Consider the following 23,647-nt stretch of genomic DNA (forward strand, 5'->3'; position numbering starts at 1 on the left):
TCATAACCTCCACACTGCTATCACTGAGCATGGGCTGCATCGCATTCCTGGATCGCCGGTGGGTTGGTGTTGGGGTGCCTGGCATGTCTGGCGTTCCCGTGAGCTGGGAGGCCACGTTGCCCACTCCGGGGGGCAACGCGTGCGATATACCACCACCACGGGGTCTCTGTGCCTCCATGGTGGTTTATAGGTGCCAGAGGGCCCCTATCGGTTGATTAACGCGTGAAAATTACGTGTTTTTTGTGGGTGCTGATTTTTTGATGATCCGATCGTCGGCTACTCGCCCGTTGTGGGTCCGTGTAGAATATGAAACAGCGGAGAAAGATGCGTGAAGTATTCCGAAATTAAGTATTCACAAAAGCTGTCGGACGGTAACTGTTGTAATAATATTTCTTTGGAAATCACAGGTGGGACCGAGGAAGGCACGAATAGACTCTCCAGTGCAGATGAAGTTTCATTACGGTCAACGGTAGGACGTCGCAAGACCGCGTCCCATCGGGCATGACCAGAAGGCGAGTCTTGGGTTCCAGACAGCGATCCTTGAGGTGCCACAGGATCTTCGTTGATGTTCTGAACCGACGGAACCAAATGTGGGGTGATCAGTCCGCCGGCCGGCTGCAAGGTCGGCTGCAGCTGGTTCGGCGAACGTGAAGTTCGCTCAACGCCCGGAGTTAGGGGGCCATTGAAGCGATGAAAAGAGCAAGCCGAAACACAATCCCGTCGCTGACAGGCACCGCAGGGACGCTGGCGGTCACATCGTAACTTGGAATGCCTGCAGGGCTCGCAACTAAGACACTTCCGTGGCTTCCGCGCTCGACGCGTGGGACCTGGTTTTCCTGACGCCGATTGTTGATGTAGTGTGTGAGCATCACTCCGTATGGGTGTACTACATTCTCCTTGCTGGTTCATACTTGTAGGATACCGAGTCCCGTATCGGCGAAGAGCAGAGAAAACAGACGGAGAATTGGACGCTTCGGAAAAAAGTGAGTCTACGGTAGTCGCACGGCCCGGGAATGGGCTTATGTCCGAACACGCCACTCTTGTATGGATTCCACAACTCCGGTGGCGGATCGGCTGCAAACGGAGAACTGGTCTTAGCAGATCAACTCTCGGGGGAAAGATCACTGTAGTATACGGAATACTTAGTACGCGAGTGAGAACCCCATCATCTGCGAGGTCATAGTGACTGATCTTGGCTAACATATAAAGTGTAGTTGGTCCATAGGGGCTTTTCATCTTCATTTCTTTTTCATTTCACTCGCATTACCAATATCAAACGGAAATAATTGCCATGGAACCGATTCAGGCAGCACAAACAGTATGGTTTGGCGTGAGTTAACTACCTAGATTGACCCTTTGGTTGAGGAATTCACCATGACATGGATCAATACGCATAGAAAAGATTCAGATTGTTGACCATTCATAACAGGATGGAAGAGAGCAAGAAATTTTACGCTACATCTTCAGTCTTCCTCACCTTGAAGAACTGCATGGCCAACCGGAGGCAGTTCTGGCAGAAATTGACAACTGGAGCAAAAAGAACCAAATCCTGATGACGATTGGCCAAGAACGAGGAACGATTATAACGGATCTCATCAGTAAGACCCAACCGAAGGTCATGGCTGAGCTAGGCGGATACATTGGATACTCAGCAATCAAATTCGGAAGTGCTGTGCGCAACGAAGGCGGAAGATGCTACTACAGTTTTGAACAGAATGCGGAATGGGCTTCTGTGGCGTCAAAGCTGATCGAGCTAGCCGAATTACAAGACTTCGTCACCATTATTCCCGGTCCAAGTTCAGAATCGCTTCTGGCTTTTGGCAGTCAGAGGCCAGACCAACGGATTGACATGCTATTCATTGACCATGCGGAGGCATTGTACCGCAAAGACCTGGGGATATGTGAACAGCGAGGCCTGTTAGCCCCTGGTGCTTATGTTGTTGCAGACAATGTATCTGGCTCATGCGCCCAGGATTACGTGGCTTGGGTGATGCGAAATAAAAGCGACGTGTCAACCAAAACACACAATGGGATCTACGACTCGTATATGTCTTCCCACGAATTACCAAATGGAGAAACAGTATGAATCCCGTGTGCTTTTTTGCGTTCAATGATTAGCTCACGGAAATATTCTATAGGATGCTATGATTGTGTCAAGATTGAAGTGACGTGATTGACTTTTGACTACTGAGCCTCGAGGACCTAACCAGATAAGAATATTTCGCTCTCAATCTTGCTCGCTCATACTCCGTACTATGCGTATAATTTTGGGCTTTAATTCAGTTCTTCTACCATGACACCTGTCGCCTCGTCAATGTGTCTCAGTCCAACTCCTTGATAAGATAATCCTTAGTAGTTGCTAATGAGTGGAAAGTCAATTAGAATTGCCCATGGTTAGAGTTATTGTCTAGTTCGAAAAGAATTTGCCCTACTTTACCGAGTCTACTTCGTATAGGAAAGATCATTCAGAAAATTACACCATGATCACACAAGCCATGTTTACTCTTTGAAATCAGCCCTTCAAATACCTTTCTTACCAGTGGATAATCTTTGCAAACATTAGGCTCTCAGCGAGCCCACTGCTGGAAGATTCATGCTAACACCCATCATTTGCTATGAATCTGAAGATGATACATACACAGGAATATTGATTATACCAATCGCGCTTTCTCAGATGAAAAGTGTATGATACAATAGAGAAAGAGGGTTTTATTCAGTGTTTACAATCCTTGAGACACGAATCAGCACGTTGAAGTAGTCTTGTTCCTCTCCAATGCACAACCACAGTGCGTTTTCAAGAAGTTCCAACTGGGATCTACCATTTCATACTGAAGCCTGCTTCTTGATGGCAATGAATATCCCGGTCTCTCAACATCCAGGGGATTGCACAGGCAACCTTTGAGCTTCTGGTAGTGACCGAAACCCAAAGTCAAGCAAAACTTACCCAACTGGTCAACCTTAGAAGTGCCCACCTTGCGGAAGAGACAAATTTGGGCATCCTTTGTAGTCGCAAGTGTTCTTTGTTCTTAAGTCAGCAAATAGCCACTGAGAAGCATAATGGAATATCACCTTGTAAACTTCCGTCCCCCACCAACTGAAATCCTGCGATACGCCTGTGTAGAACACTGCAAAAAAGATAACCAATCCAGCTAACGAGACTGAAGAATCGAAGGCACTGCCGAGCACATAATTATAACTCCGCCACCACGCGTTGTGATTTCTTCGAATATAATACCCGAAGACGAGACCAACAATAGCCCAGCTGCCGTAGTTCATGCCAGTCGCAGGGGGGATATAATTTAACCCCCCTAGAAACAGGGGCACATTGACATATTTCCACATGGACTTTGGATATCTCCGCTTTAAGAGATTCACAACCATTGGAAGAGTACCACCAAGTATCAAAATGTAAAAGAGGCTTCTGTAACCGGAAGCGACGGAGAAGAATCGACGTGGGCCAATAGCCCCCCAAATGATACTGGTGTTGAAATCAGTCCTTGCGAATGGACAAGAAAATCCATTGATAGCGTCGGTGGTGCAAATCCCTTTGATATGCCCCAATGCCCAGTTCATGACGGAGACTTGACCGATAGTCCCAATACCAATGCCGACACACTGTACTAGAAATACCACTTCCGCTTTTATCTGTTCATATCGTTAACTCAACAGGCTCAACTCAGCGTTCGGGGTTTGAGCATACAAAATAATAGGAGCATAGCTTCATGTCCTGAGAGAACGAGAGTCCATTCAAGATTGTCGTGTAACCCAGTCCCACGAACCAGTTATTTGCCAGAGGTTTGCCTTCCCAGAGGAACCCACCAACGATTCGGCAAAAGATTTCAATGCCGACTTTGAGGTTGGCAGTAGCGTAGATCAAGGTCACCTGCGCCACATTAGCCTTATTGCTTGAGCTTATTGGAAAAGGTGGAATACTAAACTCACAGGGTAATAGAAAATACCACTAATTAGGAAAGAGAAAATTACTCCATACCATCGTAGATCGAGATCCCAAAACTCGATCGAGAAGATAGCAAAAAACAGACCTAGAACAAGACAGACAGTATACCACCACATAGGAACGTCTTCTGTCTTCTTTGGTATCTCTTTCACGTTCTTTGAGTCGTTCCACCATAATGCTCGGGTGATATCCCAAGGCTTTTTCATAGCTGCCAGCAGCACGTCGCCATGCTCGAGAGATACCCATACTATGAGCGAAGCCAACGTCGCGATGGCCAGGGCGAATGAATTCAATGCGTATGTGATGGGCATAAAGACCTAAAGACAGGTAGTAATGTTAGTGAAACTGGTGCGCATTTCGATGGCTGCTTGAAGATACTATGGCGTAACAAACAGGTGGTCTCTTACCGGTGAATAGCTCTCGTATTTGGAAACATCGAGTTGGAACATATCGCCTTCTGCCAGGATCTTGGATACGTTGTAAATATTTCCAGTGTTATCATAGACTGGGGAGCAAGCATCAGTATAGTTCGAAAAGCGAGATTTGAGTGAGTATTTGACGCACTGCTAGAACTCTGGAACGGCAGATACCCAACATTCCATACGTTCATGTAATAACAAGCCGTGGCCACGATGTATACCCAGAACACAAGCGAGATAGCGACATTTGCGATTGCCCAGAATGGCACAAGCAACGGAGATGTAACATATGCTACTTGGCTCCCTGTTCAATACAAATGATTTATTAGTAATCGCCAAACTCAAGGGTTCAAAAACACTCACAATCGAGAGTAAGAGGCAAAAGCCCCATGCCAGAGGATACACCAAACAGTTGGTTAACCAGGCGATTGGACGGGTTTATCCAACAGGGAAAGCTGAAGTAACTCAATGCCGGGAATAGAAAGCCCGGTAGCCAGTACCAGCAGAAAGACGCAAAGAACACGACAGAAAAGAACGTAAAGCCCGAAACCTTCCAACTTGATGAACTGTCCAAAAACCAGTTAGGTACAATCGCGATGGTTGGTGAGATTGAAGTAACAAACCTTGCGTTTTCAAGCCCCCCATGACGGTGTAAAACTCCCGTCAAAGCAGTAGTGCTGAGAATTCCGGGCCAGATAATATCCCGAGGCTTTATTAGAGTTGATCTAGTAAGTCCAGAAAACGCAAAACCAATCAGATACAATGCTAGTATCATCATTATCTCGAAGCCCCATCCAGTTTCTTTCCCGAAAAACATCTTTTGTTCTATAAGAAGATCGACAGTCATTCGGGTATAGAAGCTAATGTTTGCCATGATGAAAATAAGCGTATGTTCCTGTGGTCATTAGTTCTGTAGTGTTTCTATCCAAATTGATAACATACCTTCTTGTTGAATGGATGTGGGTTCAAACGGAGTTTCCATCTCCAAATTGTGACCTCGCAGTTTGGAACCCAGCGGTCCCAGAGACGGGCAACCGGGAAAGCCAGCAATTGGGCCGTTGACTTCGCGATACTGATAGATGGGCTTCGCAGCTCAAAAATTGTATTCAAACCGCAGCCAACGATGGAAAACACGACACCGATGACCCACATCCGAAGAGTTAGAGCACCTTGGCTTGCATTCTCATCTTCCAAAACTATATGGGCTGCAGAAAGCTCCTCATCGATTGAATTGACATCATCTAATAATTGAGTCAACTCTTTGTATCAAGAAAGGAGGTAAATGGAAAGTGAAAAGAGCGGACCGGGAGTTTGAGCCTGTGAGGCTGAAGGGAGATGTTGCTTGTCCATAACGATTCAAGGACCCCTTGAGTTTAGACGAAAAAAGAATTTGAGAAATAGAGTTGAGGGGGTAAAATCGGATCAGATAAGATCAAAGTATTTATATGCTCAACAGTCTTACGTCCCCACATGGATTCTAGCGAGAGCTCAAACGTCCCAGAGCAGCACGTCAATTGGAGGGTCAAGTATTGCGGAAAGTACCAGCAACTGATATGTGGGTTGTTCATATAAATTACACAAGTTTACGCCGAGATCGTCATGTATTCTCGTGCGCTGGCACATGCTCTTCTTATAGGTCCACCGCAGTCTCAAGATCTCAAAGGCTGTATCGTTAGAGACTCAAAGATTCAATAATAAAAGGTGATGTTATGGATTGGACGCAACTGCAAAGCTGCCGAGATGTTAACATGCACGAGATTTGGTGATACATAGGGGGGAGGGCTGAGTGAGGCATTAAAGTGCGTAACCCGTAACCAAATTCCCACAACTCGGACATATGTCCCTAGTGGCCCAGTGCCCCCTTGTCTTGGATTGATATCGGCCAGGTCAAGCGACGGCAGAAGTAGACGGAGAAACCGGACATATCGGATACGTGATCGGACTTGGAATTTATACTTCGGATAATGCAACTACGACGGCAATTTCACCCTTTTATGGCATAGAACTATGAGAAAGATAGGGAAAATAGAAGCAGAAGAAAAGTGTGACTGCTCTGATAATGAACACCCAACCTTGATTGCCAAAAGATTTAGAGAGTATCTTGATACGTACTTCGAATTGCTCAAGTCAGGTCTCAAATGGTTTTACTATTTGAATGAGGGACAGAAATGACATAGCCCCTACCAGTTTACCCAATGCATCAGATTGGCTGTAAAATTTGCGGAAACACAAGATTTCATGTTGTAGTATTCTAAGAATGAAGCTAGTGAATGGAAGGCTAAATAGATTCTGATAAAACAAAAAATGCAGTGGAGATGGGAGAGCCAAAGGCTTGCCTAGCAGTTACATAGACATCTGCACAACATTTTGAAATGATGGCAAGAAAGGTAGTTATCACCAAGTTGGCAATGTATACGGTCTAACGATACCTGATGGGCGGAAGTCTATTTATTGGTGTTCGCATACTACCATGTAGATTTTGTGGTTGCAGATGACGAGGCCGCGTTTTTGAGTACAGTCGAGCTGACCATTTTCTCCGCAACTACCAACAATCATTCTTCAATGCGTCATATTTTCACCATCATCATATAAAATGTCTCTTTCTCAGGAAGCTCAAGTGCAAATGGCTATTGAAGCTTATAAGAAGAAAAAAAACCAGATCAAAATCGCGCGCTGCTGCAGTATTTGGTGTGCCAATCACTACCCCAAAGGCACAGGCCAGGGAAGAGTTTGAGAGATAGCTTTATTTAATCTGACCACTGTCAATGGTTGTCTATACAGATGGGCCCAAAGGAAAAGAAGGCACGGCTGCGGGAGCTGGCTCTGGGCCGCCTCCTTGCTGCCAGGAGTGGTCATGGTGACTTTGCAGAGTACCGTTAGCGCTTTAAACATGATGATGCTTTGCTGGTATGCTCGTGTGGCCGCAGAAAAGACCCCTCCCACTTCTATTTTTGCCGTGAGGGTCGCAAAGCAGAAGCACATCCATGGGGCCAACAACCAGTATCAGACATCCTTACCAAAAAGACAGGATTCACTGCATACGCAGACTAGCTGAGGAAATCACAGTTTTACACAGCCATCTGTAAACGCTATTAGGATGCTAAACACATCAATCTGGGAACTCATAGGCTTACCCCGGACCCCCCCTTCCTCCTCCATCCCTCCCCCCTCCTATCAGGCGTTTCTCTCTCCCCCCATTTTCCCTTTTGTTCATCCCCCTCTTTCCTGTTTTCCTCCCACCTCGGTTTCCTTTTCAAGAAAACCCCAAGATGCGCAGTTTACTGCTTAACAGTTGGAAAAAAAAAAAAAAAAAAAAAATCCAAGCAACCCCCCGCGCGGGGGGCTACCTGTATTTAGATGATAGATGGTAGTTTAGCTAGAAGAAAGGCAGTTCCGATCTGCCCGTCGTATGTCCCGCACCGGGACCAGGGCTCTTCCGCTTCCGAGGCTCTCAAGGAGTTGTAGAGGCATGGAAAGACCCGACCCTCGACGTTAAATAGAGACACACACACACACACTACTACTAGACTACACGATGGCGCCTGTCACTTGCCTTTTGGCCAGAGACCACGCCCCAGGCGTGCCCCAGCAACAGGACAACAGCCTAATTAGAGTGTCATGATCAGCTTTATGAATGACAAAAAAAATATATATATATTTTATGCTAGATTGGGTTTTGCCGATGTCTAATAATAAGCGTATTGAAGTGACCCAGTAAATTAGCAAGGTAACTAGGGATTAGCCGTCCAAGAAATGACCCAGCGTTCAGAATCGCTAGGAGCTGATACGAAAGCCGAGTAGGTACATCATTTGCCAAAGCGTAAGACGAGATATAGGATATAGGAACAAATAGCCCCCATTCTATAAAAAAGGCTGACAGGGTCGTCATCAGAAACTCGGGGTCTCGGAAGACCCAAAGATCTGGTGATATAGTTTTCTTTGAGATGGATTTGAGGGCAATCGCGAAGTGACCAAGAGGCAAGCAGTTGTGAGACAAACCAGATAGATGAGAGCAACTACACGAGTTGCCCAAGTAAATCCTATCTTACCAATGAGGGTTTCAAGGACAAGAGGAAGATCACGCCGCCTATGGAGCCACCGCTGGCTGCAATTCCGGTTGCAAGTCTCCGCTTTCGAAAAAAAGAAGTGGGCGATAACAGAGATCGCAGGCGTGAAGATGAGCGGGGTGCCTAACCCTCCAGCGACGCTAATAGATAAAATAAGCTGCCAGGATTTGTTGCAAAAACCAAGGCTGATCATCATTGCCATGACTAGGATGGATCCTAGCAATATCAGAAGCCGAGGTCCACGAGCATCAAAGATTGGCCCAATCTGGATGCCGCAGAAGGTCAGAAACGTAAATAGACCAAAGACCCAACCGGCCTTCCCCGAGCCATATTGCTCCAATTGATGTGTTTCGAGATACGCCTGGAATGTGCCAATCAAGTTGACTAGGCCCATGAAACTTCCAAAAACACATAGCCACCCTTGAGTGCCTCCTTCTGGATATTCTCCGGAGATATCAGGTGATTGTGTTGCTGATGAATGTGGGGACGAGTATCCCATTTGAATTTGCAATTCTTCCGTATTATTGCCGGAAGACTCTCGGTGCAAAGGGTTAGTAGGCTGGTTTTGGTCCGTTGTAGTCGCCATTCTGGAGCGCCTGTAGTAATTTGGGGACCGTCCCTTTTCTGAATGTTGCCACTGAAAAACATTTGCCGCAAAGTAGGTGAAAAGAAATTTGAAATTTGAGTACTCCGTATAGTATATTCTATTGGATTGTTGGACTTAGGGCAGCTCTGGAAAAGTTGTACCGGATTTATTATGATTTATACAACTAGATACGAGCCAAGAATAGTACTACCACGCTTCATCGGAAAATAAACCACGTCTGAACGCTAAATGACCCAACCGAAGAGACATCCAGTGATTTGCGGGTTTTCTGACGGCACTTCACGACGGTTTCAGCAAGTCATTGCCTCGGAGATCGGCACGGAGCTATAAGGTGGCGTCGGAAATCAACAGCTATCATCTCCGACAACCCTTGGGAGCAACGGACACTCGTTCGGGTCAAAAGCTTCCGCCGGGAAAAATCTCGCAGAGGAAATAAATCGAAGGGGGCTCAGTCTCATAGACATTTAAAAGAACCCCATTTATCTTCCCTGACCTCCAAAAGTCAGTCATCCACGTCGTCATCGTGATCCTCGTCAACTGATTCTTGTTTCGGATCTTGTCGCCTGCTTGAGTTGAATTTCCCGCCGCAATCACCATCAATTATGGCCGCGCAGAGCAGAGTTTCATCACGTGGACGGCATCTTGCTACTAAGATGCCTACCTTCTTTCATGTACTCAAGGACCAATGGAACCCCGAATCAAACCCGCAGGGAATCGTCAACATTGGACTTGCGGAAAATGTGAGATCCAGGTCGCGCTATCTGGGCCTGACTAACCAAGCTCCATAGACACTGATGCAGGAGGAAATGAAAGCGTTCATCAATTCTCACGTAGGATTTGACGTCCCCTATAGAGAATGTATCCTTGCTAACATAATTTTTAGCTAAGTGTAGAATCGCATGCACTGACATATGGTGATGGATTCTCGGGCTCTATAAAACTCAAAAAAGCGCTCTGCCATTTCTTGAATCATCATTTCCGGCCCCATACTACACTTGTTCCTTCCCACATGGTAGTCACTGCAGGCGCGAGTAATGCGATCGAGTGCTGCGCATGGTCCCTATGTGATCCTGATGATTATGTACTTATTGGACGTCCGTACTGGACTACCTTCAGAACCATGCTTGGCAATCGTGCCAGGTGAGTTAATTTTTGATCGTAAGTAATTACGAACCTAACTTTGTATATGCAGTGTGAATGTCCTTGAAATTCAATTTGAAGGGCTTGACCCCTTCAGCTTAGAAGCGGTTGAATGTTTCAAGGAAGCCTACAAACGAGCTACTGAAGAAGGAAAAATAGTCAAGGCTATTCTTTTATGTTCACCAAACAATCCTCTCGGTTTGTCATCTGTCTATCTACGCCCTGCCATTTCTGACAGCCACATTAGGTCGCTGCTACCCTCAAGAAGTTCTATGCTCATATATGCGGCTTTGCAATGATCTTGACATACACTTGGTTTCTGACGAGCTCTACGCTCTTTCGGTTTGGGAGAATCTTGAGCTTGAAAACCCAATACCGTTCAAATCAGCTCTCTGTTTTGAGGCCAAAAATTTGATGAATCCCGAAAAATTGCATGTCATTTGGGGTATGAGCAAGGTAAGTGACATGAATCCTCGCTAGAGTGATAGATGCTAATGTGTTTCGTAGGACTTCGGTGCAACAGGCTTGAGGATTGGTTGTCTGATCAGTCAGTCAAACAAGCAGTTTTTGGATGCCTGCGAGAGTATTTCGTATGGTTGGCCCCAGCTTAAGTATATGACTTACTAGTACTAATGCAGTGATAGACTTTTCAGCTTCCCATCCAGTCTGGCAGATAACACAGTCGCCGAACTCCTAGCAGATGACTCTTTCACAGAACACTTTATCTCTCTGAACCGAGCTCGCCTCTCGGACAATTATCGTCATATCACCGGACTTCTCAAGGAACGGGGGATTCCGTATAGCCAGTCGAACGCCGCTCTTTTTGTGTGGGTTCATCTAGGCGCGGTGACCCGAAACCGCGCCGCCACCGATGGTGATATTCTTGAATGTTTGCATCGAGAGAAGGTCTATGTCACTTCCGGGTTGACTTACGCTAGCGAAGAGCCAGGATGGTTTCGCATTGTAATCGCACATCCTAAGCACGTGCTGGAAGAAGGCTTTAAGCGCATTGTTCGAGCGATTGCATAGGTATTTTCAAGGCCGATCACGTAAAGATTGCACCTGCGGCAGGTTCTTCGTGAGGTGGCTCGGATTGTTGCTATTATTTCATTGAGAATTCTATACAGGTCCATCGGCAACCTAATGTCAAAGGTCGCACCGCAGAATGAAAGTATCGGGTATGGTCTCACCAACTTTATTGATGTATTACACACCATACCCAAGCCTAATGTTGCCCCCACCCCAGTAGACTGGTTGGACAAACGCATTTGAGAACCTTCTAAGATTGAAAGAGTCACAAATTTGGCCGGGGATCCGCACTTTCGATCAATTGATAAAGTCTTCATCATTACTCATCTCCTTTTGTACCCGTATACAGCGCTACCTCGATGTTCTGGTCTGGCACTTTTTAACCCGAACATCATTCCCAGAAATTCAATTCGCACCAGAATCGTCGACGAAAGATTTGATAATGTAACGAGTATCAACGAAGGAATGTATAATGTGATTAGGGTCTCCACGTCTGCAGCACATGCTCCGGGTCTCAGAGAAATGCTCATCGCGACTACAATGATGATACACTATAAAATACCACGAATAACCCTAGTCAGCTTCGCCACGTCAATGGATCGCTCCATGGGAGACGTTGAAGACTTTGACAGTGGGCGATGAAGAAGTGATTATTATTATTGTTGTTGTTGTTCATACACGCATCTGTCAGCCTTGTAGGCCGAGTGGCGGCAGGTCCTGCGGGGGGCCGGGTAAGCCGCCGAAATGGTAATCGCTATATACATCGTCACTTTTTTGCACATATCTACATATCCTGATATCTTGTTCCGCATGTTGTATGTTCCGTTATGCTGGTTTCGTACTGCCGTTCCCATAGTCATGGAGATCCATGGGCCTCTTTGATACTACCTCGTTTCTGTCCCTACTTCTGCAAGCGCATAACCTTGACTGTGCTATGCTGCCGGTTGCTTCATGTCCGTTACTGTGATTCGGTATGTGGTTGGTAGAGCCTGGAACTGGCCCAGGAGGCCTGTCTCAAGCATGAACCACACCGTATTCGGTACCAAGTATGGTTGTGCTAGGTAGGCCTGGTGATCCAGCTCCCGCCTTGATCTCTGTATAAGATAGCGCAACCGGGGTCCTGCCTGGTTTGTACAGTGGATGAGAATATGGCGTATGTCTTGAGGGCCACGTCCGCAAGAGCATTCAGTCGATTCCATGACATTAAATGTACCAAGGTAACTGGCCAACGCTATCTTCTCGGTCTGCACTTGGATGGGAACTGATGAAGCGGCTCTGCGTAGGCCTTGGTATAGTTGCATTGGTGCTTTCAAAGGCTCTTTCCATAAACAACGGAGGAAGCTCCCGTGAGTGGTAGCGGCCCATTCAGTCTTCCATGCCATGGCTGCTTCTATGCGAAGGGTTCTTCGAGTGCCAGCCATGAGAGTTAGCTCCTCCCCAGCGTCGGGTGCCGGAGAATTAGCGGCTTATTTTGCAAGAGCATTATCACTGATTGGGCTAAATTCATCTTGTTTTTTTCCAAGCATCTGTTTCTTCCTTCACTGCTTGTGTTTCTTGGGTAGTAAAGTATTCTTCCATCAAGGAAAGCTACTCAGATTCCATATCAAACCTTGTTGTATACATAAAAAACATCAGCTCCTTGATTTTTTCGGTTTTAGTGAGCCCCGGCGGTAGTGGCAAGTATCCTGAGCAGAATTGAATAACCGCTCAACGTCGGAACCACTGGCCAGTGTTGTAAGAGCATCTCGGGCAACGCTTGCCAGAATGGGATATTCATGTTGGTGATCTCTCCAGTGTGACGGCCTGGTCATGTTGTCTGGCTATCACGTGAGATGCAGTTGTTTGCTTTCTTGATGAATACGGCGTCACCTCCTTTCTTCCTTCCTCATGTTGATTATTCTCGTCGATAGCTACCTAGGTAGAACCCATGAGTTGGATTTTCCATTATCCTAGTAGAGCGCTGTGACAGAAAATCATAGAGAAATGGCGGAGACTACAAGCATCAAAGGACCAAGTTATCATTCGTCAATCACGGGTTTAGCCCCTTTCTACGCGGACAGACACACTGTATATAGCTCTCTGTTGATGGGTTAGCTTCTTCCTCTTCTTCTATCGATATTCCCATTGACAGGCTACCTAGTCTAGGTATGAACATTATTTATTCTATTTAGGGTGAGTGCTATGCAGAGTATTATTCTTAGGTTTACTTGTGTATCAACACAAGACTCCTTATGTACTGCTTTGTTGCTTGTATGATTATATCCAAAATTTCAAGTAATGACCAATATAAGCATTAGAATTGCGTCAAGATCTAAACCTCAAAGTATAGCGGAGAACACTGACTCTCCTCGACACCAACGCTAATACCCTACGCTGGCGGACGATAATGTGAAAACCGTTATTACTGTCACAGGGAAGCTGTGGATCCATTCTGTTAGGAATTCCAGAAAGACTAGCCCTAGTAATCTCCATAACAGGGACTGTAAGCTTTGTGTGGACCTGTGAAGGGCTGACTAGGGCCGCTTAGATATGCCCAAAATATATTTAATTTTCAAGTCCTAATCAGAAATTTTCAGCATAAGTTTTAATCTCACCATCAGCATTACATCATAGAGATAAGACACAACTTCTTTTTCTCCTACACGCTCTCTTAGTTTCATCAGATAGCCAACACCATGACCGACGTAGAAAAACAAAAGCCCAAATGGGGCGATAATGAAGGTTCAGACTCAGATGCAGATTCATCGGGCATGTCCTCGACATCCCCAAATACGACCAGGGGAGCATTAACTAATGAGTCAACTAACTAGATGCTCCCATTTCTTATGCATCGCTAAAACTGCTTTCAATACCAATAACTACATCAACAACGCCAATCCGCCCGAAAAGACGAGCCCGGCCCCGAGATAAATTTTTGGATCACCGAAGACGCCGCTGCAGTAGCAGCACATGTGTACACATGAGTGTCTTTTTCTCCATCCTTTTCGCAGCATTGGTTGCATTTATCGTTGGTGTGGCAGTATATGCCATCAAGTATGGGCAATTTTAGAACAGATGCTGTTGTTGCGGTGTCGACTATTTGCTTCAACCCTGGTGGTCTTGCTTTTATTTTCTTATGGTTCTAATACCATGCTTGCTTGTATGCTTCTATGAGCTCTACAAAATCTCTAGTGACTAGAACCATCATATGTTGAGCTAATCTCAGGTATTTGAGCATTCTTTGCTGCTCTCCCAAGTACCAACAATATCAAACCCGAAAACAACCATCCCCGGTCTAAACCCCAGCGCTCTGGACCCGCTACACTTTTTGAGCTCTGAAGATCGTTATGATGTTGATGTCTGGGTATTGCTGTCGTGTTATGTTTTCATTCATTTTAGAAATAATAGAAATTAAGCGTAGGGACTTTTTTTTTTTTTTTTTTTTTTTTTCTACCTGTCATTCGCGCTATAAATGATGTTCTTTCAATTTTAGCCTCGAGAAATCCGACATTGTATCTACTTATCAAGATTATATCATGTAGACACCTGTGATTCCTATCTTAAAGTATCATGTTCTTAACAGCCCCATTCACTTCTATCTCATGCAGGAAAGTCATGACTGATGATAAAAAGGAGCCAGATCATGAACTGGCAGTCTGAAAGTCCCAAACAGGAGGACTCAGGTACGCTTTTAAAAAATCTACAGAAAAGAAAAACAGAGAGAACATGACGTTGAGGAAGAAAGAAAGTCCAAATAAAAAATTCAACCAGACACTGACCCATCATGACCGACTCTGACCTCGACAGCGATATTGCTACGAAAGATCCTTCGTCACATCGTGTTGTTCCTGTTTGAAAGCGAATAGACTCATCATATTCATTTCGCCACTGCTTTTTGCGGGAGTTGGAGTCAGAACATGAGTTTTGATCGAATATACGTGATGTTGGTAGTTTAGGATTGGGTGGCCAACAGTCTGCACCACGACCTTTGTGTCCATGAATGCTCTGGAAACGCTCGCTATTTAGCTACCCTCCCCAGCTAAATTAACCACGGTACAGCATCAAACGTCTGCCGTTGCTTAAGCTTTTTCCAGATGCAAATTCCAATAAAGAGTTTATCAGTCAGTCCTAGCTCCAGTGCCAGCCAGCGAAGGGAACCCATTACTTCTTATCTCTCTCTTTATTCTCGACTTGCTGGTTTCTACCCAGTATCCCGTTGCAGTCTGGTCCCAAAGTGTATACTAGTGCGTGTATTTGTTTCGTCTTAATTTTAACAATCGAATGTGTTCGAATTCCTCGTACCTAGTGAAGACAATGGTGACCCTAATGTACACGTAAATTACGAGCACATTCATGCTAGATAACAGAATATCCTAAATGGTAAATTATTAAGGATAGTGATGTCAGTCATATGGGACTAGATAAACCTAACTAGAGAAAAGACCAAACCCGAGTGAAGAGCAGCCGAATCCTTAGTCGGGTTACCTGAATTAAGCTATAATCGGGCTGTTCCTTGTACTAGAACCATTTAGGAGCAAGTATAATGGTTCAATGCAATCATAGTCGTCTGGGTTTCGTTGCTACAATGTCTTATCTGGGAACCATCTTAATCTAACCATCAAGGCTGCGTCATAGAATGCCTAGAAAGGTTGCCTAGCAGATATTTTGTATCTTCCCTCAGTCAAACTTTCTCTGTCAACGTTTATCCCTACCTTTCATCCAAACAAGCTCTTCCAAGCAAAAAGAAAATGGTCTATGCGAGCGGTCAAAGCGAATTCTCGGAGTGGGAACCTGTCATATGGGATGCAGGTATGCTTCCTGAGACAAGAGAAGGAAAAGGGAAAAGCCCCAATAGCAAACTAAACCCACCAGGCTCTCCCCCTCCCTACACGGTATCATCCCCATATACGCCATCATCAAGCCCTCCTCCCTCCTATAAAGCTGTCTCATCGCGCTCAAGCTCTCCCACGCCAATATCAACACCACCATCAGAGCTAGATCCGGAGCTCGGTAATGTTCAGCACGGCCAAGCCTCGTCTCCATATGCACATCAGCCATCTGACTCGCCAGACTCTCCTAAGAAAAGAAGGGGCTGCTGCAACAGAAAAGTGGCCTGGATACTTGGCATATTCATCTTGCTGGGGATCGTAACCACCATAGTCTGCACATGCATTATATTTATTCCACGTCGAGGTAGGGAAGGTACGAACACAGAAGCTGTGCAGGTAGTCGAGACACAGCCACAACCACAGCCAGAACGGATTTTGGCGTCTGAGCCTCATCCTGAGTCTGTGTCCGAGCCCAAGCCTGGACCAGAACTGGAACCGGAGCCTGAACCTGAGGCAGTACCAGAGCCAGAGCTAGAGCCTGTAGTAGAAAAGCCAGCACCGGAACCGGAGTCAGAGCTAGAGCGAGAGCGAGAGCCAGTACAAGAACCCGCTCATGCCTCTACTCCTGATCAAGTTCAAGTTGCGGCTCCATATCCTGCTTATGTGCAGACGTGTACTCACGTCCCATTACTGGGCTGGTTTCTTTCGTGGCTCGACTCTGCTATTTGCTAGCAGAGGAGGTTAGACTTTGTGGCGGCTATGGTATGACATTCTAGCATACATCCTAATGATTTTGCGCTTTCCTTGATTATTTCCTTATCCGTTACTTTTATGCGGTTATTTTCTTCATGATTTAGCTTGCTGTTGCTCTCTAACCATATATGCATTGAACGTGTTAGAACTTTATTACTTTTTATCTAAATAGCTACGTGTTTCTTGCAATCATGAAATAGCATTAAGCTTGTACTGGTGCCTTTCCCGGTCTGCGGCACTGTAATTCATTCTCGCGGGAACGCGTGGTCTTTGGAATAGAATACACCATTTACGGAGAGAACCTCACATATCATTTTGAATAATGCCTATGTACCTGCCGATATCCTTTTGACACAGTATGTGTTCTACCGCAACCAATGGATCGTGAGTCTGGGGATGGAACCTTATTGATCTGGCCACCAGAATTGCATCACAAAAATTGTCTCTCGAAGAATATACGCACTGGATTCCAGTTTCAATGTATCTGAGAGCAAGCAAAATGCCGTTTACATACGACCAGAACGAACGAGATCTTGAATGGGGTGACAAGCGTCCAAGCACGTGTCTCCATGATTCGAAAACGGACTAACAAATCCAACCAGGCACTTCCCCTCCCCCGTCATATCCTTTTTCATCGTACTATCCCCCCTCATACACATCACTATCACCAATCCCCGAAGCAGTGGGGACGCCAGCATCAGCTCCATCACAACCTGCGCAAGCACGAACATCAACACTATCGCGGCTTAAGCCAACCCAACGTCGGTTCGAACCTATAAGGTCCAGCTGCTACTTTTATGCAAAAAGCTGCAGGTTTTTCTAGTTGACAGTTTTCGTACTCGTGGAAATTGGGTTTATAGTCTGTTTCATTCTGGGGATGATTGATTATTTTGTGCCTGGAACTCCTGCTGTTTAGAATGTTCTTAGCCATTTTGCTCTCGCTTCTATGACACCTAGCTGATTTGTTGTATTTACATATTGAATGATCAAGGAAAGTAGTTTCATATCTGATATAACTAAGTTCATGGCGTTATCGATCTAGTCATCAGGATTGCTTGTCGAAGAATTTTTCGAATGATCGAAGCCAAAGTGTCAAGCACATCTTCAAGATTCACAATGTCTATGGCCATTTTCATTTGATATATCCTGATGGCGGATATGCTAGCCTCATTAGTGGCCCGGTTTGTCGCGAAGGTCGGACGCATCAGGAGCGGCTAATGTATAAGCACCGAGTCCATTCTGAACTACCTGCTGACAGCCATTTGAAAACAAGAAAGATGATGTTCCCGCGCAAGAGAACTAGAGTGGAGTCACAAGAGCCCAGGTATGTATCCACATAACTTGCAAAAAGAAAAACGGCATCACAAATATAATCAGAAAATTCTTCTCTCCTATTAACTACCTAGTCATTGCTTGCTTTTCTGGCTAATTGACCGGAACGGCAGAACAAATATCAGCCAGGAAAGTCACATGGCTGTAAACTCTTCTCAACCCATGGGTCTCCAATCATCTCCAGATCTACGATCCAAGTTTCCCCGATCGAATGATTAGCCGCCATGGCTGAAAAACAGAAAGCTCGCACTAGGTCACCAATGGATGCTGGCGATGGGCGTCCTAAACGGACGCGTCGAGGCTTCGCCGCCGCGCGTTCGTGGGACGGCGCCCTCGAAAGCTAGAAGCATCCGAGGCTAAGAGTTTTGAAGCGAGTGTGCCATAGCGACCGAGCAGCTTTCTAGTTGCCTGATTTGATTACTCTACCACCTCGACAGTTCGTTTAGATGGACCAAAGACACGCGCAGCACTTCATCTGGGAGGCAAAGTATGTGGTGTAGTATACCTTGACGGGAGACCTCACCATTAGCTAATCAAGCGAAGTCTCCCCGCTTAGTGTGCGGCTTACTGGGTATGGCGTAATAACAAGCGTGAATAAGCACCATGGTACGTGTTTAGATAGAAAGAAGATAAACAGAGCTTTATACAGTAATAGGGTCGCACTAATGCTATCAAGTGCGTGCCCAGAGAATAGTACAGCATAACTCGATGCATAAAATGCAGGTTCCACATGATAGAAGGCTTAGGGTTTAAGGCGGGGTTTACCTTATTTTGGCGACCTTCGCGGCCTCTCCATCCGCCCTTTGTCAACATCTCATACAAATCTGGTACAGTACTTGACGTCTTCATCTACAGATTGGCAGAGATTACCACATCCTCAAAACTTCTCAAATATCCACCCATACTGATCCTCGCCAGCCGCCTGATGCACAATGTCTACTTCCACTCCCACACTGACCGTCTACGACATCCTGATGCGCGAGCCCGTACAGGAGAACGCCTGCTCCCCCAACCCAACAAAAACCCGCCAAACCCTAAACTTTAAGTCCATCCCCTACAAAACAACATGGGTCGACCTGCCAGACATTGCCAAAACCCGCAAATCGCTGAGCATTCCCGCAGGCCGCAAATTCGCCGATGGGAGCGAATTCTACACCCTCCCTGTACTTGTTGACAGCGCCACAAACTCCAAAATCGGCGACTCTTTCGATATCGCGGTGTACATGCACGAGACGTATCCCAGTGCTGGCGGGGACTTGTTTCCTCAGGGTGTAGAGCTGGATTTCCGGACTAGCAATACGGCCATGCTCGTTCCGCTTTCTGAGCTTAGTGAGGTTGCGAGACTGGAAAAGTATATCCGCTACGCTGAATTCAACACGCATGTTGACGCCGCGTTTACGGCGCACACGATCCTGAACGTCATGGGGTTACCGTTCAACCCGGAGACTGCGGAGGCGTCGAAGGCAGAGTTCTGTCGGCGGGTGGGGATGCCCTCATTTGAGGCGTTCAATGTCACTGGTGAGGCGAGACGGGGGATTATGGCCTCGTTTGAGGAGACTCTGGGGGATCTGGCGAGGCTGTTTGTTCGTGATCAGACGGGACCGTTTATCTTGGGGGATAAACCCTGCTATGCGGATTTCATAGTAGGGGGTTGGTTGAGGATGTTTAGTGTTTGTATGCCGCAGGAGGAGTGGGAGGAGGTGAGGGGATGGCATGGGGGTATCTTTGGGAAGTTGTTTGATGGGTTGAGGGGGTTTTATAAGATCAATTAGAGGGTCTTCTTCTCGGGTTAGGGGCATGAAAGTGTTCGTGTGCGGATGTGAATCCTGCTTCCGTCTATCTGTAAGTAGAACAGTCTTTCTTTACCATCTAGATCACTGCTGTTGTCCCCCTAGAGATCAATTGAGAACTCGTCATGCATACCGGTATCCGATCTTTGACTATTCCTGCTTAACAGGGTCGGGTACATTTCCCCCGAACCGAGTCCAAAGCCGTAACTCTAGGTAACATAGTTATAGGTAGTATCTCAGTAACTAAAGTGCTGATAAATCTGAACTGGGCTAAAATAATCCCTTCCCTCCCCTTCGCCCTATCCAAAACCAGCAAGTCCCGTTATCCCCTAAAAACCCCAGCAGGGTTAACTGCCATCTCCCGAATATCCAAACTCTTCCCCTCAACCCTCCTTACCTCCAACACCCCTTCACCATTATCATTACCATTATCTGCCAAAGAAATCCTGTACCTGGCCTTATACTCCTCCGCGAACCGAGTATAATCCCGCTCAGGCTCTCCTTGGCAAGGGTACGACCGTCCCGTCCAGAGGATAAGCCGGAATGAGCTGCTGGTCCCAATCCCGGCCTGGCGACGAGCATTGAAGAAAAGTTTACCAAGCCTGAGCGCGTTTATGGTGGACAGACTTGGTCTGAGTGGGGTCTTGATGTCGCGAAGACCGAGCTCGAGGTGTAGGGTTAGGGTGGGGGGGTGTTTGGAGCGGATGGCTAGAGTCGTGAGGAAGGAGAGGGGTATGTCCCATGGCCTCTGTTAGTCTGTTGCATTGGTACGCAGTGTTTACACTGCAGGTGTGAATTGTATCTTACCCACTCCCTACTTCTCTCAAAATCAGCCTTCAGCACCTGTAGCCCAGGTCACCGTTGATCCAAAACCACCAATCCTCAACACTAAGAACCCTGCGTTTCTTTGCCGGAATCTCATCCACATGCGACGTAAGCTCTCCGAGCCCCGCATGCCGGCAAATCGTGTTAGCCCGATTCGGCCAGTACCCCCTCAGTTCAAGGATCTCCAGGGACTTAAACGAGTCTAGAAGCCTCGCAAGACCCTCGCGCCATCTGCCATGGCCTTCATCATTCAGGCCCGCATACGAGAGAACTCTTAGCGTCATAAGCGATGTCGCAAATCCAGCGAACTGACCGACCAATCCGCCGGGAACCTGCCCGTATCTCCCAAATGTCACCTGGGGTCCAACAAATAAAGATCGCCATTTAGACCAGTCGAGTCCGTCGTGCCAGTACGGCCACTCCTCGTCATCCTAAAGCGACGCAGCCGCGGGCACCAGAAGAACAAGCCCTGTACCGCGCGCATGGGCTCATTATTCCCGCTCGGCGTAGCGAAGGGACCGATTATCACGGCGAGGCTGGAGATACAGGGGAGTGCCTGAGATTAAAGTCCCCGTCTGCGTCTGCAGCTGAGGCTGTGGGTCCAGAAACAGCCTTTGCAAAGTGAAACTCCCTACGCTTATCTGTCTCAGATATCGTAATTTCGAGCTCCGGCTGTCGCGGGTGAGCAGCAATAGCACGGACTAGCTCCGCACAATCTTTCTGCACCTTCTTACAACCCAGCCTAATCCGTCACAGATTCGGAAGGCGAATAATCAAGCGACGAAGCCGGCCGTAGTTATCCTCGCGCAGGTAAACCAGGTATCCAGTCCATGACGAGCTGTGCGGGAAAATGACCTCTCGCACATAGTTCCGGATCCCTTCGTCGCTGTCGAGTCGAGCGAACAGAACCCAGCGCGCGCGGTCGTACTCGGGGGTTCGGTTTGGGTTGGACGAATCGCCAGCTCTTTGGCGCTCGGCGCCTTGGCAGTGGGACCCAGAAATCAAAGATGAGTATGGACCAGTGAAGCTGGTTTTGAACCTACCTGTATTTAGAACTTAATAAAGGCTTAACAGCTTGGAGCAAGGGTAGAATTAACGCGCAGTTCCTTCTTGGTGGATCTGTTGCTAGAAACTAAAGGAATTAGGGGATTTTCCCGCCCAGTAGGCCCGTCATCATCATCCAAGCTGTTGTTGACCACATGAGAGTTAGCGCATTCACATAATTCATAAGACTTGCACAATACGCCACAATAAAATGGATGTTGAAAATAGTTCAATAAACCACTCATGCCAAGGTGTTGGCGGTGGGGCCTAGACCTCGTAAGGAGTCGCGACTCGTCAGGTTCGATTCGACTCAGAACCGCCAAGATTCAGGGTCAGGTTCCAAGGCCTTGGAGTCGCGATCCGACTTCAGGATTTTTGGAATCGAACCTGGCAGGTTCGACTCGAACCTCAGGTTCCACAAACAGTGCAAACATAGGAAATCCTGTGATATGCATATTTTATGCACATCCTGTCTGTAATTTTGTGTAATTGGTTTACAGTTCAGGCAGAGATCAGAGCAAATAATTCTAGTAGGGAATCAGCTGAGAGCTTTCATGTTTCTAATCCTACTTCTAATCCTACTATTCTTTAAGGCTTATTATACACAAACTGATCCTCATCTCGCCTCAGACGCTTTGGAACCCGTCCTGATGTTCGCCTCCGAGTATTATTTTCGCCATACAGGTTGCTGTTGTCAGGCAGAGGATTTTCATCCTCATTGTTCTCATTATTTAGTTCATTCAGTGCCTCCTGGTCCTCTGTAATATCAATCCTGGGCCTTTTACTGGGCACACACTCACTGGGCAGCCGTAGCAGCAGGGATATAGTCACTGGGGCATCTTCCTCATCATCACTAATTGGATTGAATTCATCTCCTGTTTTATGTGCATCCTTTTCTTCCCTTGCTGCTTGGATCTCCCAGGCTGTGAGGTATTCATCAACAAGGGCTAGCTGCTCTGATTCAATATCAAATTTTGATGTACACATAAACATCATAAGATCCCTTATTGTTGTGGATTTGAGAGAGCCTCGACGGTAGTGACATATATCACAAGCTGAATTGAATAGTCATTCAACACCAGAACCAGTAGCAGGTGTTGTAAGCACATCTCGTGCTAGGCTTGCAAGGATAGGAAATTCATGCTGTTGATCCTTCCAGAAAAGCCGCGGATTGATCAGACGAGTGCCTAGAAATAAGATAAGCAAGGGAGATAGAAGAGGTCAGGGTGAGTAGCATACTGCTTCCAAGATATCGTGTAAGTTCATTGTTGACGTCCATCTGTGGCTGGAAGGCTGTAGTTGATGTGATAAGCATATCAATATCAGAGACCTGATCAGCCGAATATTGACCATTGGATCTAGGCTGTGTATCTGAATATTGCTGTTGGTAGGGCACAAGGCAATCCTCAAGGCTTTTGCAGTATCATACGCGCCAGCATGGCTCCCAATCCTTGGTTGAAAAGAAATGAAGCTTATTTTGCGGGGCCAAAATTGTACCAATTGCATACAGATCACCAGGGATTTCATCAGTCATGCTATAATACTGGGATAGCTTCAACTTGGCTTGCTTTAGGGCAGATAGCATCACTGTCTTCCAGTTGACCTTCTTTCGTGCAAGCTTTGCCATCGATTTCTCTAGATGACTGAACAGTTTGTTGTAGATACCAAAAATGGTATGGACAGTGATATCCTTACTCTTCGACAGGGTGGTTGTGAAGGTATAAAAAGGCTGGGTGATTGTAAGAAGATAATCAACCTGCCGCCATTCCTCTTGGCTTAGCTGTAGATCATGGCGACTGTACTGCATACAGAATTCATCACAAACAGTTTGTAGCCGCTTAGCACGTCGAAGCATCAGATATGTTGAATTCCAGC

The 23,647-nt window shown here is 46.5% G+C and overlaps 8 protein-coding genes across 8 annotated transcripts; 4 read left to right on the top strand and 4 right to left on the bottom strand.

Moving 5' to 3' along the window:
- Positions 1 to 233: 233 nt before the first annotated feature.
- EURHEDRAFT_205763 (Zn(II)2Cys6 transcription factor domain-containing protein) lies at positions 234 to 1,397 on the bottom strand. Its single transcript, XM_040777958.1, has one exon. The coding sequence runs from the start codon at positions 1,240 to 1,242 to the stop codon at positions 277 to 279; it is 966 nt and encodes a 321-aa protein (XP_040641977.1). The 5' UTR covers positions 1,243 to 1,397; the 3' UTR covers positions 234 to 276.
- EURHEDRAFT_408622 (O-methyltransferase) lies at positions 1,252 to 2,226 on the top strand. Its single transcript, XM_040780875.1, has one exon. The coding sequence runs from the start codon at positions 1,553 to 1,555 to the stop codon at positions 2,084 to 2,086; it is 534 nt and encodes a 177-aa protein (XP_040641978.1). The 5' UTR covers positions 1,252 to 1,552; the 3' UTR covers positions 2,087 to 2,226.
- Positions 2,227 to 2,757: 531 nt separating this feature from the next.
- EURHEDRAFT_544629 (oligopeptide transporter) lies at positions 2,758 to 5,727 on the bottom strand (the record flags this gene model as incomplete). The annotated part of the gene is made up of 10 exons (XM_040787433.1): positions 2,758 to 3,018; positions 3,070 to 3,645; positions 3,701 to 3,883; positions 3,943 to 4,275; positions 4,366 to 4,463; positions 4,523 to 4,681; positions 4,741 to 4,943; positions 5,001 to 5,272; positions 5,320 to 5,618; positions 5,682 to 5,727. 10 exons carry the CDS (start codon positions 5,725 to 5,727, stop codon positions 2,959 to 2,961), a joined length of 2,229 nt encoding a protein of 742 aa, XP_040641979.1. The 3' UTR covers positions 2,758 to 2,958.
- Positions 5,728 to 8,056: 2,329 nt separating this feature from the next.
- Positions 8,057 to 8,886, bottom strand: EURHEDRAFT_544633 (uncharacterized protein). The gene has a single exon (XM_040787434.1). It carries the CDS (start codon positions 8,836 to 8,838, stop codon positions 8,266 to 8,268), a length of 573 nt encoding a protein of 190 aa, XP_040641980.1. The 5' UTR covers positions 8,839 to 8,886; the 3' UTR covers positions 8,057 to 8,265.
- A 587-nt stretch (positions 8,887 to 9,473) lies between these two features.
- On the top strand, positions 9,474 to 11,369 carry EURHEDRAFT_408623 (putative aspartate aminotransferase). The gene is made up of 7 exons (XM_040780876.1): positions 9,474 to 9,791; positions 9,840 to 9,881; positions 9,935 to 10,191; positions 10,244 to 10,389; positions 10,439 to 10,647; positions 10,699 to 10,781; positions 10,836 to 11,369. Exons 1-7 carry the CDS (start codon positions 9,654 to 9,656, stop codon positions 11,218 to 11,220), a joined length of 1,260 nt encoding a protein of 419 aa, XP_040641981.1. The 5' UTR covers positions 9,474 to 9,653; the 3' UTR covers positions 11,221 to 11,369.
- Positions 11,370 to 15,947: 4,578 nt separating this feature from the next.
- On the top strand, positions 15,948 to 16,760 carry EURHEDRAFT_399606 (uncharacterized protein; the record flags this gene model as incomplete). Its single annotated transcript, XM_040779940.1, has 1 exon — positions 15,948 to 16,760. One exon carries the CDS (start codon positions 15,948 to 15,950, stop codon positions 16,758 to 16,760), a length of 813 nt encoding a protein of 270 aa, XP_040641982.1.
- A 2,184-nt stretch (positions 16,761 to 18,944) lies between these two features.
- On the top strand, positions 18,945 to 20,044 carry EURHEDRAFT_408625 (uncharacterized protein). The gene has a single exon (XM_040780877.1). The coding sequence runs from the start codon at positions 19,046 to 19,048 to the stop codon at positions 19,883 to 19,885; it is 840 nt and encodes a 279-aa protein (XP_040641983.1). The 5' UTR covers positions 18,945 to 19,045; the 3' UTR covers positions 19,886 to 20,044.
- A 181-nt stretch (positions 20,045 to 20,225) lies between these two features.
- EURHEDRAFT_374401 (uncharacterized protein) lies at positions 20,226 to 21,012 on the bottom strand (the record flags this gene model as incomplete). The annotated part of the gene is made up of 3 exons (XM_040778635.1): positions 20,226 to 20,651; positions 20,711 to 20,746; positions 20,800 to 21,012. 3 exons carry the CDS (start codon positions 21,010 to 21,012, stop codon positions 20,226 to 20,228), a joined length of 675 nt encoding a protein of 224 aa, XP_040641984.1.
- Between the last annotated feature and the right edge of the window lie 2,635 nt (positions 21,013 to 23,647).

Source organism: Aspergillus ruber (genome assembly GCF_000600275.1).
Source record: "Aspergillus ruber CBS 135680 unplaced genomic scaffold scaffold00003, whole genome shotgun sequence".
Classification (NCBI taxonomy): domain Eukaryota; kingdom Fungi; phylum Ascomycota; class Eurotiomycetes; order Eurotiales; family Aspergillaceae; genus Aspergillus; species Aspergillus ruber.

What these genes read in the sequence shown, in the direction of transcription:
- EURHEDRAFT_408622 (XM_040780875.1), top strand. Translation starts at nt 1,553, where the DNA reads ATGACGATTGGCCAAGAACGAGGAACGATTATAACGGATCTCATCAGT.
- EURHEDRAFT_408623 (XM_040780876.1), top strand. Translation starts at nt 9,654, where the DNA reads ATGGCCGCGCAGAGCAGAGTTTCATCACGTGGACGGCATCTTGCTACT. An exon ending in AAGCGTTCATCAATTCTCAC is followed by an intron (nt 9,882 to 9,934) that starts GTAGGATTTGAC and finishes CATAATTTTTAG; the next exon opens with CTAAGTGTAGAATCGCATGC. An exon ending in TCATTTGGGGTATGAGCAAG is followed by an intron (nt 10,648 to 10,698) that starts GTAAGTGACATG and finishes TGTGTTTCGTAG; the next exon opens with GACTTCGGTGCAACAGGCTT.
- EURHEDRAFT_205763 (XM_040777958.1), bottom strand. Translation starts at nt 1,242, where the DNA reads ATGAAGATGAAAAGCCCCTATGGACCAACTACACTTTATATGTTAGCC.
- EURHEDRAFT_408625 (XM_040780877.1), top strand. Translation starts at nt 19,046, where the DNA reads ATGTCTACTTCCACTCCCACACTGACCGTCTACGACATCCTGATGCGC.
- EURHEDRAFT_544633 (XM_040787434.1), bottom strand. Translation starts at nt 8,838, where the DNA reads ATGGGCCTAGTCAACTTGATTGGCACATTCCAGGCGTATCTCGAAACA.